The 20089-nt window shown below is 42.7% G+C and overlaps 1 protein-coding gene across 8 annotated transcripts; it reads left to right on the top strand.

Moving 5' to 3' along the window:
* The first annotated feature begins 253 nt into the window (after positions 1-253).
* LOC308298457 (uncharacterized protein) lies at positions 254-19705 on the top strand. 8 transcript variants are annotated; one of them, XM_080742057.1, is made up of 17 exons: positions 254-368; positions 1884-1993; positions 2611-2675; positions 3628-3772; positions 4011-4052; positions 5395-7953; positions 8185-8230; positions 8512-8747; positions 9498-9565; positions 10566-10682; positions 12102-12359; positions 12915-13372; positions 14138-14302; positions 14895-16243; positions 16793-16894; positions 17785-18070; positions 19573-19705. In XM_080742057.1, exons 2-17 carry the CDS (start codon positions 1910-1912, stop codon positions 19584-19586), a joined length of 5994 nt encoding a protein of 1997 aa, XP_080598183.1. In that variant the 5' UTR covers positions 254-368; positions 1884-1909; the 3' UTR covers positions 19587-19705. The 8 variants fall into 8 exon arrangements, with proteins under 8 accessions (XP_080598183.1, XP_080598180.1, XP_080598182.1 ...); XM_080742054.1 differs by having other exon boundaries at positions 3628-3880; positions 8188-8230; XM_080742056.1 differs by having other exon boundaries at positions 3628-3880; positions 8512-8690.
* The last annotated feature ends 384 nt before the right edge of the window (positions 19706-20089 follow it).

Here is a 20089-nt window from a genome sequence, read left to right as displayed (position 1 = left end):
AGTCATTTTGGGGGTGAACTACTCCTTTAAACACTTGTTCTATAATTTATGGAATTTCTTTATCTATTCATGAAATTACTTTTGAAAGTTTTTTTTCTTCTTCCTTTTTTCCTCTGCTTTTTGGGTAATGTTTTTTTGCAACAACGCAGAAAATGTAGGAGCAATAATGGGTCTGCGGCCCACAAATGTGTCCCGACCCACTGTTTGGGAAACAGTCCATAGTTTCCGCGCTCGTGACGTCAGCCAAACAACATGGCGACCCCGGAGTGAGCAGAAGGAACGCGCCGAGGAGGACAGCTCATATAATATACAATTTATATTCGATAACAAATAGTATTCCATTCCACACATTATAGTTCAGTTTGTTGGTGAGTAACGTTTCTTTTATAACCGGAATGAACGGTAGCAGTGTGCATAGAAACGTTGCATTTCTTTAGTGAACAGCAGAGAGGAAGAGGGGGAGCGTTTGAGTTGGTTTGTTTATTTGCAGCTAAAAGATATAAAGTGCACGTGTAGAACGCAACAGCAGTGATGTGCACTACAATAAACAAATAGATGATATAAGAGAGGATAAATGAAAACATTTAAGACCCTCGCCCCTCCAAGAGACGATTAATCTATTCATTTAATATCGCACAATGCACATATATATATGACACATAATAATCAATGGACAGAAAGAATATAACATAATGTCTGTACATTTATGTACTCACACTGAATATGTAAAACAAGGATAAAATACAGAAACTGCTTAAAAGCTCAACTACACAGTGTGTAAACAACTGTGTGTGCCATGTGTTTTTGGGGGAAGATTAAATACTTACTTAATATCTTCAGGGATTCTCAAATTTACATTTCAAGGACCCCCAGTTTGATATAGATTATTTGGGCCCAGGGACAGATGCTACCTGCAGATGGCATAAGTTGCTTGCAGCTAATACTGTAATCCTTCTCGGTGTTAATTTAACTCATACAGTGAACAAAACATGGTTCCACTTTTGGTTCCACACGGTTGAAACTGAAGACATGTAAGGTTCTAATTGGTTCCTAACTATTAATTTTGCTAGGGACCCCCCTGGAACCCCCTCAAGCCTCAAGGACCCCCTGGGCTTCCACAGACCCCACATTAAAACATGTACTTTAGATGAATTCACATGCTTTTTTATATGGATATGCATAATTACCCTTGGACTTAGACTAGCATCGATTTCTTTGATCAATTCTAACATCAATCCAAGGCTAGCATATGCTTTTGGGGTCAGTCAGTCAGTGGAAGAAGTACATTTATTTATTTCATTTGTTCTTTTTGTGAAAGTTGCAATATCACACAATGTAGAAAATTCTAGAAATACACTGTTCCAAAAGAATGTCCTGCATAATGGGCTCGAAATATACTTACTGTACCAAAGTTCTCATTTATCAGAAATGGACCATTTATTTTATTTCACAATCCTATTATGATTGGGTTGTAATTATTAGTAGTCTGAATTTTATGTACTTGGACCTGAAGTGCAGGATGTGAGCTATGTTCACTCACTGTTCACCTGTAGAGTTTCTAGTTTCTAGGACAGTCACAGGACCGGGCAATATATCAAAATTATACTGATAGCATGATATGAGACTAGGGGATTTTGGATATCATAATACTAATATTGTCATATGACTACTTAAGCCTTATTTTATATTTTGAGAAATTGATGCTATTTCTTGCAATTTTCTATGTTTGAAAAATGTAATAATAATAATTCATAATGATATTATCTTCACAATATCGATACTAAAATATGAGGTGTGTGTGTGTGTGTGTGTGTGTGTGTGTGTGTGTGTGTGTGTGTGCGTGTGTGCGCGCGCGCGCGTGTGTGCGTGGTGTGTCAGTACAGAAGGCTTGTGTCTGTATGACAGCAGAATGCCTGGGAAAGGCTCAGATCGTTTCAAGCCAGGACAGCTGGTCTTCGCCAAGATGAAAGGCTTTCCTCACTGGCCTGCCAGGGTGAGTTTATTATTTATATTAACCACATTAACGGGGCGCCCGCTGGCCTACCGGTCCGGGCGCATGATACCACATAAGCTCAGTGTAGCCTGACAGCGTCTCCCGATCCTGACTACATTTGCTGCGTGTCACTCCCCATCTCTCTCCCCATTTCCTGTCAGTCTACTGTCCTATCAATAATGGCATAAAAGCCCCAAACATATCTGTACAAAAACAACTAAAAAAACAACATTAATCCTGGCGTCCCTGTCGTGGGATTCTTCATTTATTTATTTTACAGGGCTGAGAGCTTGAAGATCTGCTATTTTCACTAACTGATGTATGTACCACATAGAAGTACATACACAAATTGTTGAATACCAAAATTCTGATTTGGTCAGTCAAGGCTCTCTGCAGTCTTGTCATTTCTTCCGCATGTGTTTACGTTGTATCAAAGCAGAAGCTTGAAAGCTATTGTAATACAATAATAAAGAAGGCGCTGGAGTAACTCTGATGATAGAAGCCATTACATCTTCGTCAGGTCATGACCGTTTAACTGTGTGTGTGTGTGTGTGTGTGTGTGTGTGTGTGTGTGTGTGTGTGTGTGTGTGTGTGTGTGTGTGCACACATGTCTGTAGGTCTGTAAGATGGAGGAGGATAACAAAAAGAAAGTCCTGGTTTATTTCTTCGGAACACATCAGAAGTAAGTGCTGTACATCTAGCTGTCAATAAGTGACATCACTTCCTGTTAGTTAACTACCTGAATACAAGTCTCCACTCTCTGTTCAATAACTGTTTTTGGTCGATTTTGTAAGGTTGTTTTCTTTAGAGCCTAACTGATGCCAACATTTTTATTCCGATGTTGATCCGGATTTTGAGTCCTAGACCAGCGATTACTGATTTTGAGTTTTGACCGATATTTTGTCAGAAGTGCAACATTTTGTGGCCTGCACCTGCTTACAATTTACAATTTAAGCATTTTAGCAGACGCTCTTAATCCAGAGCGACTTGCAATAAGAAGGTGAGAGAGAGAGAGAGAGAGAGAGAGAGAGAGAGAGAGAGAGAGAGAGAGAGAGAGAGAGAGAGAGAGAGAGAGAGAGAGAGAGAGAGAGAGAGAGAGAGAGAGAGAGAGAGAGAGAGAGAGAGAGAGCCTCCCTTAACATGTGTGGTCAGAAAAGGCTACAGACAGACATACACACACGGCCACGTATAGGAGACGGTGTAACCACCGCTCAAAAACAGGGTAGCTTTTATACATACTGTAGATACAGGCGGGAAGGATGTGCCTACACACAGGGGCTGGAGTTTGCGCGTCAAAGAAGTAGGGTGATCTTACCTGACGAGAGCCTTTGTTGTGGACTCTGCAAGCGTCTCAGCTTGTCGCCATGATGAGTTTAGATTGTTGCAAACCACAGTTTGAGGAATTCTGTAAATGGATGCAAGTTTCCAATGGCCTCGTCACAAATCTTTAGGCTTAACACAGCCAGTATCAATTTGATGAGCTGCAGCTCTGTTGCTTACAGTGTATTAATCACTTAACTACAGCCTGCCATGTTACTCGGTTGTAGTTTTGAAACTGAACTGGAAAACAATCTACAGAATCAGCCTCAGGTTATACCACTTTTATAATTATTCTTTGTCTCCTCCCCTCCCAGTGGGTTTGTTCCCGTAGAGAACGTAGAGCCATATTCAGGCAACAAACTACGCTATGGAAGCAGCGGGTCGAAGGTCCGAGGTTTCAAAGAAGGGATGTGGGAGATCGAAAACAAACCTGGACTTGGCAGCAGACCAGGAGCCAAAGTAAGCAGTGAAGCACCAGCTTTTTTTCTCTCTCTCTCTCTCTCTCTCTCTCTCTCTCTCTCTCGCTTTTTTGTTTATAGAAAACATTTGAATATGTTCACCAATTATGTAAGTGGTTAAAATGGACGTAATTGCCAACACCAATGTCTTAAAAAATGTCAAATAATGGCTTATATCGGCGGCGTTGTATTTTCATTTCCTTTCTCCTTCGTTGATGTGTGTCTTTGTCTCTCTACAGCTGCCTGTTGTGACCAAAAAGGACAGTGGACAAACAGTTGTGGTAGGAGACTATAAAACATTATTTAAGCTACACTATTCTTTATAAATGTATTCAAGAGAAGAAACAATCAATATTAGGACTAATGGTTACTTTAGACCAAGGGTCTTCAACCCTTGGATAGAAACCTTTTTTCTCCTTTTTCATATGAACCAATTGAACCCTAGTGTCCATATTCAAAGAACTTTAGACAAAAACAGCAGATCTACAGATCTACAGATCTTGTATCGGCTATTTTCGGCAAAAAGTTTGGGTGTAGAGGGAAAAAGAGCAGACAAAGTACAGAGTGAAAGAAGTTTATGAAGTATTGACATTTCACATGGTTAAATATCTGAAAACACAAATTGTCATGAATCCAAAATACACTGATGATCATGCTGTCAAACAATGAAACTATATGGAATCTATGTAAAGGTAGCTTCATCTCTCTCTCTCTCTACTAAGGGGTCATTGGCCTGATAGGATGTGTTGACTAATTGATTAGTTGTTTTAATCACAAATGTATAAAATACACAATAATAATAATAATAGCTGCACATTGACTGTTTGACCTGAATGGAACACAACCTTAATCAGTATCATTGGTGTGTGAAGGAAGTAAGGACGTGACCCAATTCATAGCCAATATGACTGCTGTGCATAGAGTCCATTGTGTTTGTTGCATACAGTCATGCAGAGGCAAGGCAATCTTATTTGTATAGCACATTTCAATTTCAACAAGGCAATTCAAACGTCTGTACAGAAAACATCAAACAATTATAAAATACATTAACATAAGAGAAAATAAGTAAACAGGCATACAGTGCAGAGGAGAAAAGAAGTAATTTGATTAAAGGCAGCGGCAAACAGAAAGGTCTTTAGTTGTGTTAAGAAAGGCAGCAGACCAGCAGTGGTTTGGGGAGTTTGTTCCAGATAATGTCGTGCATAAAAACTGCTGCTTCTCCATGTCTAACAAAGACTAAAAAACTGTTGGACGACTATGACTGCTTAAAAACAGCTAGCAGCTTTGCGCTCTGTTTTGGTTCCTTTGCTTCTGGATAAACCCCAGTGTCTCCTCTGCTCTATTTCTTGCAAATACATCCACAGTAACTGTTTGGTTACGTAAGTTTAGTCCAGTTTGACATAAAGAGTTTTCTAGTAGCAATGTTGCTTACTGGGACAGTTCAGAACTAACAAACTACTAACAAAGGGTGATACTCCCAGTCAGATACGGCCCATCACCTTCTGTCCTTTTATCACGCCCCTCACCCATGGCAAATGAAGGCTGGGTATGTTAAACTGAAGTAAAGATTGAACTTACGTATGTTTACTGTATGTCTTTGTCTGTGGTGTTGTTTCTCTTCAGACTCCAGCAAAGAAAGCTGAGATGAAAGCTACGATCAAAACTCCTGCTAGCAAAACGCCTTCGCCTAAAACTACACCTCAAACCAAAACTAAAGCTCAAATTAAAGCTACGCAAGCTGCCAGTAAAGCTAAACCCCCTGCTAGTAAAGTCACACAAACTCCTATTAAAGCTACACCCACTACACCTACCGCTAATAAATCTACACGTGCTACTATTAAAGATACACCCGCTACACCCACAACTAGTAAATCTACACGTGCTACCCGTTCTACACCTACTGCTGGTGAAGATGCACCTGCTGCTAGTAAATCTGCACGTGCTGCACGTTCCGCTAGTGCAGCTACAACCGATACACCAACTGCTGGTAAAGATACAGCCACTACAACTACTGCTGGTAAAGTTACTGCACGTGCTACTCGTTCTGCTGGCATAGCTACAACTGATACACCTACTGCTAGTAATGATACACCCGCTTCTCGTACCGCTAGTAAAGATACTCCTGCTACTCCTACTGCTAGTAAAGATACACCTGCTACTCCTACTGCTAGTAAAGATACGCCTGCTACTCCTACTGCTAGTAAAGATACAGGTGCTACTCCTACTGCTAGTAAAGATACAGGTGCTACTCCTACTGCTAGTAAAGATACGCCTGCTACTCCTACTGCTAGTAAAGATACAGGTGCTACTCCTACTGCTAGTAAAGATACAGGTGCTACTCCTACTGCTAGTAAAGATACAGGTGCTACTCCTACTGCTAGTAAAGATACAGGTGCTACTCCTACTGCTAGTAAAGATATAGGTGCTACTCCTACTGCTAGTAAAGATACACCTGCTACTCCTACTGCTAGTAAAGATACAGGTGCTACACCTACTAACAAAGATAAACCCGCTACTTGTACGGATAGTAAAGATACACCTAGTGCTAGCAAAGCTCCACCCGCTACACTTAATGCTAGTGAACATACACCCGCTGCATCTGCAGCTAGCAAAGATCCACCCGCTACATCTACTGGTAGCAAAGCTCTACTCGCTGCACCCACTGCTAGCAAAGATCCACCTGCTACATCTACTGATAGCAAAGCTACACCCGTTGCACCTATTGCTAGCAAAGATTCCCCCGCTATAACTACTGCTAGCAAAGCTCCACCAGCTACATCTACTGGTAGCAAAGCTCCACCCGCTACACCTACTGCTAGCAAAGCTACACCCGCAGCACCCACTGTAAGCAAAGCTACACCCGCAGCACCCACTGTTAGCAAAGATTCACCCGCTATACCTACTGCTAGCAAAGCTACCCCTGCTACACCTAATGCTAGCAAAGCTACACCCACTACACCCACTGCTAGCAAAGATACACCCGTTACACCTACTACTAGCAAAGCTCCACCCGCTGCTCCTACTGCTAGCAAAGATACACCCACTGCTAGCAAAGCTACCCCTGCTACACTTACTGCTAGCAAAGATACACCCGTTACACCTACTGCTAGCAAAGATAAACCCGTTACAACTACTACTAGCAAAGATGCACCTGCTACACTTACTGCTTGCAAAGACACACCCGCTGCAACCACTAGCAAAGACATACCCGCTGCACCTACTGCCAGAAAAGAAACACCTGCTACACCTACTGCTAGCAAAGATATACCCGCTAAACCTACTGCTAATAAAGTTACCCCTGCTGCACCTACTGCTAGCAAAGCTCCCCCTGCTACACCTATTCCTAGCAAAGCTCCATCCACTACAACTACTGCTAGCAAAGCTACACCTGCTAAACCGACTGCTAGTAAAGATGCACCTGCTAAAACTACTGCTAAAGATGCACCTGCTAAACCGACTGCTAGTAACGAAGCACCTGCTAAAACTACTGCTAAAGATGCACCTGCTACCCATACTGGGAATACAGCTACACCCACAACACCTACTGCTAGCAAGGTTACACCCACAACACCTACTGCTGGTAAAGCTACACCTGCTGCTAGCAAAGATAGGCCTGCTAGTACCAGTACAAAAGACACATCTGCTACACCTACTGATAGTATAAGTAAAGTACCACCAACTGTCAGTAAAACCATACCCACTACACCAACTGAAAGTAAAGTACCACCAATTGTTAGTAAAACTACACCTTCTACACCTACTACTAGTAAAGTACCACAAACTACCCTTGCTAAAGTTAATTCAAACTCTGCTGCTCCAAGCCGGACTACATCTACAACCACAAAAGAGTCCAAACCTCCACCCAGCAGCATAACGCCAACAGCAAAGAAGACTTCCGCTCCTTCTTCTAGCACTGCTGCCACAGCTGCGAGTACAAGATCTAGTAGAAGTACAGCTTCAACTAAACCACCAGAGCCTAAATCTGCCTCTGACAACAGCAAACCTTCACTCTCCAAGAAAACCCCTACTGTTGTGCTAGTCTCTGTTGGAGACGAACACAGTCTAAGCTTACTTTCAGCGCAAAAATTGTCTACTAGTAAAGACACTCCCAGCACCACCAGAGGCAGAAGTTCAAGTGCGGCTGCAGATTCCAAGGTCACAGCTGACACACAGACTGCTGGGGTTGGTCTGAATGTCTTTCTGTTTCTATTAGCACCTCTTTTATCACTCATATTACGTTCTACTATCTTATATCCATCTTATATCGATTGATTATCTCTTTTCATGGCTGTAGTACATTATAGTACCTAATTCTGTTTTATTTTATAAATTACACGTATGATTCAGACCCATTTAGATAACATAATATGCTATAAATGTATTTGATTGATTGATTCTTGTGTTTCTGACCAGCAGACAAAGAGAAAGACACCTCCTAGTACTGCTGCCAGCATGCCAGGTACTATAACACTGAAACCCACAGACACATTATATAAAGTTGTTTTTATTTATGTCCTGTTAAGCGACTTTGATACCTAGAAAAAAGTGTTATAAATCGTATGTATTAATATTATTATTACACACACACACACACACACACACACACACACACACTAAAATGGTATTAAAACTAAAGTTAAATTGCAAAAGTCAAAAGGGACAAACATGTGTAACTAATGAGAAATGGCAAAACTACAATTACGCTGCCAATGAAGCATGACTACGTTTTTCGTTCAACAGGCACCAAGAAACAGAAGAGTGAACACGTGAAGTCGGCTCCAGAGAGCGACACAGAGAGAGACAGGAAGAGAGACGGGAAGACGGAGGGAGAGGAGAGGCCTGCCGAGAGCCAAGGAGCCAAGAGGAAGAGAGGGGAGGAAGAGGAGGAGGTGAAGGAGGGAGAGAAGACACCAAAGCGGGTAGGAGAAAGCGAGAGAGGAGAGCAGGAGGATAGCACCTCTGCTGGGCCTGAAGAAGTGAGCTTTCATCACTTTAATCAGATTAACACTGTATATCGTTGTTGTCGGGCGGAAACCTTGTATGTCCAAAGCCTTCCTTTTTTTGTTGTTGTTTTTAAAACGATTTTAAATAGTGAAAATAGCCGATCTACAAGCACACAACGCCTCGCATCGCGAGGTGTTGTGTGCTTGTGGATCCGCTATTTTCACTACTTCTGTGCGACAGTCTTGTATGATGAAGCAGGGCTTTACTTTTCAACAACAACAAAAAAAACATACATATTTGAAACTTGGAGATACAATGTTTCTGCCCGACTGCGACGATATCATCCTCCTCACGAAGCATGCGCAAGAGGATGCACCTATCATTAATTGTATCCGAGCATTTATTTTTTGTCTTACACATTATTATCTGTTACAATTTGTTCGTTATGTTCTGTTCTATATGTATTGGCATCTATCATATTCTATATGTATTGGCATCTATCATATTTTATATTGCATGTAATATAGAATTCGATAATTTGTTTTATATTTGTATATGTTGCCATTTATTTATTAATGACAGTTTATTGTGATTCATTGCTGTATCGTGTGTGTGTGTGTGTGTGTGTGTGTGTGTGTGTGTGTGTGTGTGTGTGTGTGTGTGTGTGTGTGTGTGTGTGTGTGTGTGTGTGTGTGTGTGTGTGTGTGTGTGTGTGTGTGTGTGTGTGTGTGTGTGTGTGTGTGTGTGTGTGTGTGTGTGTGTGTGTGTGCGTGCGCACACAGCACCAGCGTGACCTAGCTGCGAAGAGAGCGAGTGTGTTGCGTTCCCTGAGAGGTCTACTGAGTACACAGTAAGATAGACGCACACACACACACACACACACACACACACATACACTAACACATTATCTATCTATAAAGGTATTGTCCACACACACACACACACTCTTCCATAGAAACATACACAACCAAGTATATAGGATTTAAGTGGATAAGTTAACTCACTGTAGTGGAGGATTTCTGTTGGTCCCAGATACTGTACATACTGTATTTATCGTGCCCAAGTCGAAAGCATGTGAGAGATTCAAGGACCGCGAATGTTCTTCGATCATGCCGTGATGAGCACTCGAAAACAACAGTACTCGTGTAAATCCATGCATCCATTCATGCGAGCTGGCTAGCAGCTGTAAACAAAGGAAGTGATGCGTCTATGGACAGGATACAGCTTGCCTGGCTCCAGCCAATAGACCCGCCCACTCTCTGAGTGGACTGCTTCTCTTGGTCTGGAGGTGTCATATGACGCGTCTCTTTCTATCGGTTTCTTGGCTAATCGACCAATGAAATTAATGCAAGACGGAGGAGGGGTGCGTCTAACTTTTGAAAATCAACAGAAACAGTGGAGGGAGGGGTGGCTCACCAGAGTTCTTAATTGCCTCCTTTGAACTTCAGAAGAGCTACAATTACAAGTGTCGATAGCTCGTTAGTGATTCTCTCTAATCAATGAAACATCAAAGACAATGACCTGTTTGGTGCATGTCATAGAGGGGAGGGGGAGGAGGGAATGTTTTGTGTACACAAGTCAAACACAACCCCTCCCACCAGATCTCTTGTGATTGGGAATTTCAAATTTCAAATCCCCTCCCCTTTGTAATCAAATAGAATAGGGACAACTCAAGCTCCAGCGTAGAGTCTGAAATCAGGCTAGGATACAGCGGGTGGTTGTCCCGCCCCCTGTTTCCGGTCCAGGATACATCCGTATGTAGGAAAATGCTTGCGCACGTCGCACGCACGCACACACCCCTCTCTCTCTCGCGCCCTCTCACTCAATCATATCATACTGTACTTTTCCAGGAAGAGTGTGGATGGAGGGAAGAGGAAGGAGGTGAAGAAAGCAGACGGCAGGAAGATGGGAAGTGTGAAGAGAGAGAGTGTATTACGTTCCCTGAGAGGTCTGCTGAAGAACACGGAGTAAGACACGCACACGCGCGCACACACACACACACACACACACACACACACACACACACACACACACACACACACACACACACACACACACACACACACACACAACATACACACACACATACTGTAGACACACACACATACATAAATGGCTTAATGGATAACTAACGATTATAAGTTGACGATTAATTGTCACACAAACAATTGCGATTAACGATTTAATTGTTTTTGGCATTGATCACAACCTTTTTTAGTTTTTAGGCTTCACAATCACAAATTGCACAGGGTAGATTATGACAAATAACTTAAATATACAAAGATGTTACTGACACATTTCATAATATATTTCAAGAACATGTAGAAATAGGGGAAATGGCTCATCTACAAGCTTACAACACGTCACAAATTGCTATCGGTGCTATTTTTGACATGGAAACAATTACTGTATGACGATTATGCACAATAATTGCATTTAGGTGATAATGTAATAATTGTGACCAGCCTACACACACGCACATATGCACAGATACATGTACACACACACACACACACACACACACACACACACACACACACACACACAGAAGCATATTGATTGGCTGATCAGTCTCTCCTCAGCAGGCACGTGCACACATAGACATAAAACGTTGCTTGAGCCCCTGCCCTTTTATCCATCTGTAAAAAGTGCCCTCTCCAGACCATGAATGCAGTTTTTACTATGGTGAAAGAAATTGATTATGCTTAGTTCAGTGTGGTATCAAGCACCGAAAATAGCCGACCTCCAAGCCGACCTGCGACGCGTTGTGAGCTTGGAGGTCTGCTATTTTCGATATTTTCACCAAAAGGCCTTTTTTGAAATGTCAGCCCCTGCCTCTCTAACATTCTCTGCACCAGTGTTGTTTTTGACAGCAAATTTTGATTTAGTTTTAGTCATAGTCTTTTGAATAAAATGTCATTTAGTTTTATTCATAATTTAGTCACCTGAAAAGTTTTAGTTTTAGTCTAATTTTAGTCGACTAAGTATCATACGATCTTAGGCGACTAAATCTACAGTTGATTTAGTCAACTGAAATGTATTTTGGCAGGCTTTGATGGCATCGTAGTGACTGATTTTACACTTGGTTGTGTGCTGAAAATAGCAGATCTACAAGCTGTGAGCTTGTAGATCGGCTATTTTCAGCATGTAACACCGGAGAGCAACCAAACATAAAACGACTCTTCTCCACTAGTCCCTCCCCAACATTTTAGTCTAGTTTTTATTTTGTTTGACAAAATTGTCAATATATTTAGTCTTACTTTTAGTCACCACAGCTTAGTTTTTATTTCGTTTTCATCAGTGACAAAAAACGCAGTCGACAAACATTTTTCGTCATAGTTTTAGTCGACAAAATCAACAGTGCTCTGCACGTCCCTGCTTCACAGTCCCAGGAAGAGAAAGGAGCTGAAGAAAGTGGACGGGAGGAAGAAGGGAACCCAGAGGACGACGGACAAGAAGACGGACGGCAGGAAGGCGGCCGTCGCAGCGCTGACCGGCAAGAAAGCGGCTAGCGCACAGAGGTCAAAGGTTATCAGAGAGGCGGAGGACGGGCGCAAGAGAAAGAGAGAAGAGAGCGATGGAAGAAGACGGACGGAGACGGGAGAGAGGAGCAGTACGCCGACCAAGGACAAGTGGCGGAAAAAGTATTTGAGAATATTTATATAAGAATTCGTATTTTTACTTGAGTACAAGTATCGACACTGCAATCCAGAATTCTAAATTTGCTAGAGTAAAAGTACAAAAGTATTTTTTACTCATTTTGCAGAATGTCCCATTTCACAAGTTTGCAAATATAAAGTATAAAATGTATTTAAAAAAAAAACGTGTTTATAGTGGAGTAAACAGAGGAGACATAAAAGTACTGAAAATTGGAAGTACTCCAGTAAACCTTATGGGCTTTGTAAACCAAAATTGTACCATGCAGATCAAAGACAAATAACTTAAACAAGGAAATGGCTGACAATGACCAGCAGCAATGATCAACATAAATCATGTACTATGGCCAAAATAGGCCATATTTTATATTTTTTTACATTCAAAATGTGTTGGTAATAGTGAAAAAATATATATGAACATTTTACAGCAGATTCATTTATGCAGATGATTGGAAACTATTAAAACGATTAGCAAAAATAATTGTGATTGTCTGAAATAATTTAAATGCAATCAGGTGATTGATTATGTTGTAATTGTGACAGGATGGAGGACAAGAAGAACAGAGCACAGGAGGAGGAGGTGAAGAAGAAGAAAAGAACGACAGAGCAGACGGAGAACGACAAGAAGAGACTAGAACCCTCGAGCAAGGAGAAGAGGAAAGGGGGAGAGAGAACGGAGGAGAGGAAAAAGTCTGAAACGGCCTCCGCAAAGAAGGGAGCAGAGGAGAAGAGGAGAGAAGCAGAGAAAACGGAGGACAGGAAAAAGACCGAGCCCGGCCCTGGGAAGAAGGGAACGGAAGAGAAGAGGAAAGAGAAACCAGAAGACAGGAAAAAGACAGAGACAGCCCCCGGGAAGAAGGGAACGGAGGAGAAGCAAAAAGAAGGCGAGAAAACAGAGGAGAAGCGGAAAGAGGGAGAGAAAACGGAGGATAGGATAAAAACGGAGACAGCTGCCGGGAAGAAGGGAACAGAGGAGAAGAAGGAGGAGAGGAGGATCATAGGTAGTGCTGCAGCTAGCTAGTCTTTTTAGAAATTCTTTCAATTACTTTTTCGATAAATTGAATAATGGAGATGTGTGTTATTTTTATTAATTATATTTTAATGAATCACATTTTTTTTTTTATTATTGACTAAATTAGATGTTTATTAACTGTTCTGCCGCCGTTGACGGTGAGGACTGTCATTGAAAGGGTTAATACCATGGCGCCGTTGACGGTGAGGACTGTGAATCTTACTGTATATACAGTAAAGATATGATTACTTACTGTACGTCGCTCCGGTCCCGCCCGCATCGGTAATGTCGGCGATTTGTTTACAACGCACGTTGGGCGTGCACGCGAAATGTAAACAAGGCACAAGGCAGGGCGCAGCCATCTTTCCTCTTCTTGTCCCACACTGTCATGTGACTAGATGACGTAATCGTTGCCGTCAAGTGATAATCCAAAAAAACAAAAACAACCCCCTTCCAGCCCTTCAAAATAATAGCGGCGGCCTATGGAGGAAACTGCGTGGCACCGAGGCACCAAGCAACCTTCAGATTAAGAGGCACTAATTGTGTTAACCACCCTGTTTTATACTTATACAAAAAGTTTTAAAATAGCTGATATACAAGCTTACGTTGCATTGTTGTGAGCTTGTAGTACTGCTATTTTCACTATGGAGCAAACAATATTAAAGAAAAGGGGTACATTTCAAGTCGATTATGAAAATGAAAATAAATCGATTCTATCGATTAGTTCGATTAACTGTTTCACCCCTCATCATAGGCATGATTGTCAAAGCATCTCCTGGTCAGGGAGCCAAAGTGAAGAAGATGGGAGGAGGAGAGGAGGACAGAAAAGACGACAAGAAGGCAGAGGAACGGAGAAAAGAACGAGAGGAAGAGGAAGGAAAGAAAGAGCAAGAGAAAACCACAGAGGAAAAGGCTGACAGTAAGAGAAACACCTTGTTCCTTTTCTTCATAAAGTCATATCGAGTATCTTCTTATCTTTCTTATTTTGTCGATGGATTAATTAATTAACTAACTTAACTCGTCTTAACTTAAAGCAGTGATTCTCAACCTTCTTAATTTTAATTACACCCAGTTTGATATGCATGAACGAAAATATGAACGAAATAAAATAAACAAAGATAAAAAATAAAACAATTCACAGGAGGCAGGCAGTGATCACCCCATGTGCACAGTGCACATGCCCCCCCACCACCTCGTACAATTCAGCAGTCAAAGTCTTGTGTAAGTCCCATCCCCCTGTTTCAGCATTTCTGGCCACACAGAACTCTGAGAGTGTAAGACCCGTTCCGTTTGTATACGCTATAAATTACAGACCCGTAAGGGTCAATAACTCCATTAGGTCAATCATTCATTCATCAACGATTTAGCACTCCTTTTTTCAAACACTGTTTGAAGAGATACACATACAGTAGTGGGAACCAGTTAATGTCTAGATAACATCAAGGTTATCAAGGTTGCACTGCAATCAATGGACTAACCTAACATAATTCACTTATCTTAACTCATCTCAGAGAAGAAGATGACAGAAGAGAAGAAAGCAGAAGAAAAGAAAGCAGACAAGAAGAAGACGAGGGGATCCGAGGAAGAGAAGAGGGGACCGGAAAGGAGTGAAGGAGGGAAAGCTCCGGAGGGGTCGGATAGAGAGAAGACCGGAGGAGAGATGGCGAAGAAAAATGAGAAACCTAGAGGCGTCGAAGCGGACAACAAAATGGACAGAAAAATGGACCCCGGAAAACCTCCAAAAATGACCGCAGCAGAGAAGACGCATGAAAGAACGAGAGCAGAAGACGCGACGGCGTCCCCAAAAACGGCAACACAGCCCCGGACACCTGGAGCGACTCCAGAAGAAAAGACACACGAAAGAAAGAGTGCAGCAGAGGACGGGACGACGGCCCCAAAAACGCCCAAACCACTCCGGACATCAGCAACAGGAGAAAAGACGGACGAGAAAAAGAGTGCGGAAGAGAAGAGGAAAATGAGGGGATCGGAGGAGGAGAAGAGAGAACAGGAAAGGAGTGATGGAGGAAAAACTCCAGAGGAGACAGAGAGAGAGAAGACGGTGAAAACGACAAGACCACTCCGGACATCAGTAACAGTGGAAAAGATGGACGAAAAAAAGATTGCAGAAGAGAAGAAATCGGAGAGGAGGAAAACAAGGGGATCTGAGGAGGAGAAGAGAGAACAGGAAAAGGGTGATGGAGGAAAAACTCCAGTGGAGACGGAGAGAGAGAAGGCCCCAAAAGCGACTAGACCACTCCGAACATCAACAGTGGAAAAGACAGACGAAAAGAAGAGTGCAGAAGAGAAGAAATCAGAGAAGAGGAAAACGAGGGGATCAGAGGAGGAGAAGAGTGCAGAAGAGAAGAAATCGGAGAAGAGGAAAACGAGGGGATCAGAGGAGGAGAAGAGTGCAGAAGAGAAGAAATCAGAGAAGAGGAAAACGAGGGGATCCGAGGAGGAGGAGAAGAGCGAACGAACGACAAGACGGCTCCGGACGACTGTGGGAGAAAAGACAGGCGAAAAAAAGGCGGCAGAAGACGGGGCGACGCCGGCCCCAAAAACGACACGGCAACTCCGGACACCGGGAACGAGTTCAGGAGGAAAGACAGACGAACGAAAGACCGCAGGAGACGCGGCGGCGACGACAACGACAAGCCAGCTCCAGTCGCCAGGAAGGAGTGCGGGAGGAGAGAAGGATGAAGCGGCGAGGAGCGGAAGTGTGGAGGAGCGACAGAAGAACATGCAGCCGGTGGTGCAGCTGCAGAAGAAGGCTGAGCCCAAACCGGTGGTCAGTCTGACCGACTCCACCCTGCACAAGATACATGGAGACCTCAGGATCGCCCTGAAGACCGACAAACCCGTGAGCCAAAGCACGCACACACACACACACACGCACACACATGCTTGCACATACATACACAAGCACATGTTTGAAAGTAACTAGGATAGCAGGAAAACATCAATCCTAGCATCTCTAAACCAGTGGTTCTCAATGTTTTAATTTGCCCCAGTTTGGGCCCATTACAGACCCAAATAAATGGAACCAAATGGACACTTACGAGTCAATTTGGTTCCATTTCTACACTGAACTAGAGCTCTTCACGAGTCCTGATGAAGATCTGTTAAGATCGAAACGGTGACGACGACAAAGATACAGTGGAAGCTCAATCATCTTTACAGCATCTGTGACCATAGATAATATAAGCAGTGCTGCCTTAATTTGATAAACTTTAAATCTGTCACGCTGTGTTTACAGTCAATTGAATACTGTATGTACTCTGTGTGTGTGTGTGTGTGTGTGTGTGTGTGTGTGTGTGTGTGTGTGTGTGTGTGTGTGTGTGTGTGTGTGTGTGTGTGTGTGTGTGTGTGTGTGTGTGTGTGTGTGTGTGTGTGTGTGTGTGTGTGACAGGACATCCTTGGGTGTCTGTTGGCATTGGACCAGCTCAGCATGTTGTTCGTGACATCACAACACGTCCAAAGGCACAGTGAGCTGATAGCTACACTCAGAAAGGTAACAACACACTGTGTGACATACATATACACAAATGGTACATCCATCCATTACAAACATACAGAGTTCAAACTTTTTTTTTTTATAGCATACCTACAAGTGCTCGACGCATTGATTGTATTTTTTACTATTTATGTATGACACTGTTGTGCGACAAACTATAATATATGGTCTTCAATTCGCTTCTCTATTAAAGAAATAATAAAGTGCTCTTCAATTATCCAATTATTATTCTATTAATTGGAAAGGTAATCAAAAGAATAATCACAAAGAAAACTAGAACTGCACTCTGTCGAGGTGCCAACTTGCGCCTTACGTACAAGTAGGCCACACATGGCCAACTTGTGTGCAAGCAGAGCGCTACGCGAGGTGTGCCCTGCTGGCCTCATTGGCTGTTAATGAAGACATTACCAAGAACGCTCTTAAATACCACACTCTGCTGACATCACCAGGAATGCTGGTCCCTCATTGGCTGTAAGCAGACACCTCCATACATACATACAATCCCAGAATCCCAGCCATTTCAGGGCTACGGTCTTCAAAAAAATTCGGACACCTACATACATACCCAGCCAATTACAGTACTAATTACAGTACTCTGCTTGCGCAAGTAATAATCAAGCCCTAGCGCGCGCACACACACACACACACACACACACACACACACACACACACACACACACACACACACACACACACACACACACACACACACACACACACAGTGATAACACAGACCCATTTTTTTTCTTCCTAATAAAGTTGTTGCTCTTAGCTTCCCTCCCCCTAGCCCCCGTAGGCCCAATGTAAAGCGTCTTTGAGTACTCAGAAAAGTGCTATATAAGTCACAGAAATTATTATTACTATTATGTGTGCGTGTGTGCGTTCAGATGCGCAGTTACCGTGCCAGCCAGGCGGTGATGGACAAGGCGACCATGCTGTACAGCCGCTTCAAGCACGCCTACCTCCTGGGGGCGGGGGAACCGATGGTCAGCCCCGCCTTCCTCCGCTCCCTGCTGGAGGAGAAGGAGCGGGAGGAGGCTCAGAGGGTGGAGAGGTGGAGGGAAAAGACCAGTAGAGAGGAGGAGGAGAGGAGAGACGGACAGCACGAAAAAGAGAAAGAAGCGACGAAAGAAGCAAGGGTCGGGGAGGGAGAGACGACAGCCACAACACCAGGTGAGAAGCTGGCTGTCTGTCGGTTTGCAAACAACGTTGCACATTAAGTTAATCATCTGGGTACCCCCCAAAATAATTTGGGGACCCCCCCTGGGGGTCCCGACCCACAGATTGAGAACCACTGGGCTAGATATCTGTCTGGGTACGTTCAGATATCTGGCTCGTACGGCTGCGAAACGCCCCTGCCTATAGCAGCATTACTCCCAGGGTACCCGCGGATCTTGAAAAGCCACCTTCACTTAATGCGGCCCTCAGGTTAATATCAGAATACTTATGTATTATTGCTTTCAGCTCTTACAATTCCAAACGTGCAAACATGACCCGCTTTAATTACTTCAGTCTATATTGGTAGCCTGGTATAGTAGTATTAACATGTATTTGTTCATGTCCAACGTATTTGTATTTAAGTTCATAAAGTTAACATTAGTATAACTAAATGCATTTGACATTAAATCAAAATGTTACATTTCAGGATTCCAATTAAAACAATTACAAAAAATAATTCAGGATTCCAATTCAAAAGAAGCAAAAATAGCCGATCTTGATCTTGTAGATCTGCTATTTTTGCTTATTTTGTATGAAATATAGTAGAATGACAAAGTACGACATAGCAATATGCAATGTGGCCCTCTGGAGTGAGTGTGGAAATATAGTGGCCCTCACCATCATTAAAGTTGCCCACCCCTGCTCTACCGGGTGAGAGTACAGCAGTCCTGAACCACGAACCTGTATTGAACCCTTGAGCTCGTGACCCTGCAGAGGCATAATGCGTCTTCGATCAGAGACCTAGCGCCTCTTCCGGCTTATTCTCTTAACGTGGGAGTGGATGGGGGTCAATGCATTTGTCGCGAGATATGTGAACGTATCTTGTGTGTCTGTATCTAGTCTTGCGTAGCCAGACAACTATTCCACAATCTCCGAATGCTATATAGAGTCTGGAACTACACCTCCTGAACGGCGAGTAATGGAAGCTGGCATTTCCGTTCATGAAAATATATTTTAAAATGTAATTTCTGCTAAGCAGAGCTAATTATGCTTTGATGATTTTTATTTATATTAGGATAAATGTGCACGATGTTAAAAACAAAACGGAAGTGGGGAGGAGGCTTCACTTCCGCTTTAAGCGGATACTCACTATTCTTTTTACATTATTCCAGGATTTATGAGCATTTCCAAATCGTGGCATCCCCATTTCGGGAATGTCATTATTAGGTGAACATTTTCAAACATTTTCTCTTTTCGCCCCCAAAACAAAATAGTGAAAATAGTTGATCTACAAGCTCTCAACGCGTTGCCAAGCGACGCGTTGAGAGCTTGTAGATCCACTATTTTTGCTAGTTTGGATATGGAGCTATGGTAACTTGTTTTTTGCCACCCCCTATTTATTTCTGAAATTATGCCTCTGATAATCTGAGTTCCCAGATGTCCTTCCTTTTTTTCCGCCACTAGGGGGCGAACATGTACTGATTGACTGACTGTTGTATGTTTTTCCTCCCTTCCAGTGGAGTGTTCCTGATGCTGGGGTCTGGATTGGCGGGATGGAGGTCATACCTTACTGTACCATACTGTACACACACACACACACACACACACACACACACACACACACACACACACACACACACACACACACACCATATATTCCACCAAATGTATAAATATACCCGTATATAAATGTATAGTTTTATTTTAGTTATTTTCAGTGGACATTGTGTGCTGTTTGTTGTTAATGTCCTTACGTGTTATAAACGTTTTAGCAACGCAAAAGAAAAAAAAACTGATAATTCTCTCAGATTTCACTCTGCATGTTCTGAACCTTTCTCAGCTGCAATGATAAATGAGGGTGCTGTGGGGGAGGGGGGCTGTTGAAGCAATTGTCAACGAAGGCTTTCAATGATTTTTAAAGAGAAAGGAACAGTTTTTATTTGTTTTTTTGTTTTGTTTTTTGTACCCACTGAAAACCATTGGCAGAATCCGCCCACATAGGCAGAGTCAAAGTTTGGTGTAGCCACACCCTAA

The sequence above is a fragment of the Nannobrachium achirus genome (genome assembly GCF_963921795.1).
Source record: "Nannobrachium achirus genome assembly, chromosome: 14".
NCBI classification, from domain to species: Eukaryota; Metazoa; Chordata; class Actinopteri; order Myctophiformes; family Myctophidae; genus Nannobrachium; species Nannobrachium achirus.
This window is presented reverse-complemented; position numbering and strand designations above follow the sequence as displayed.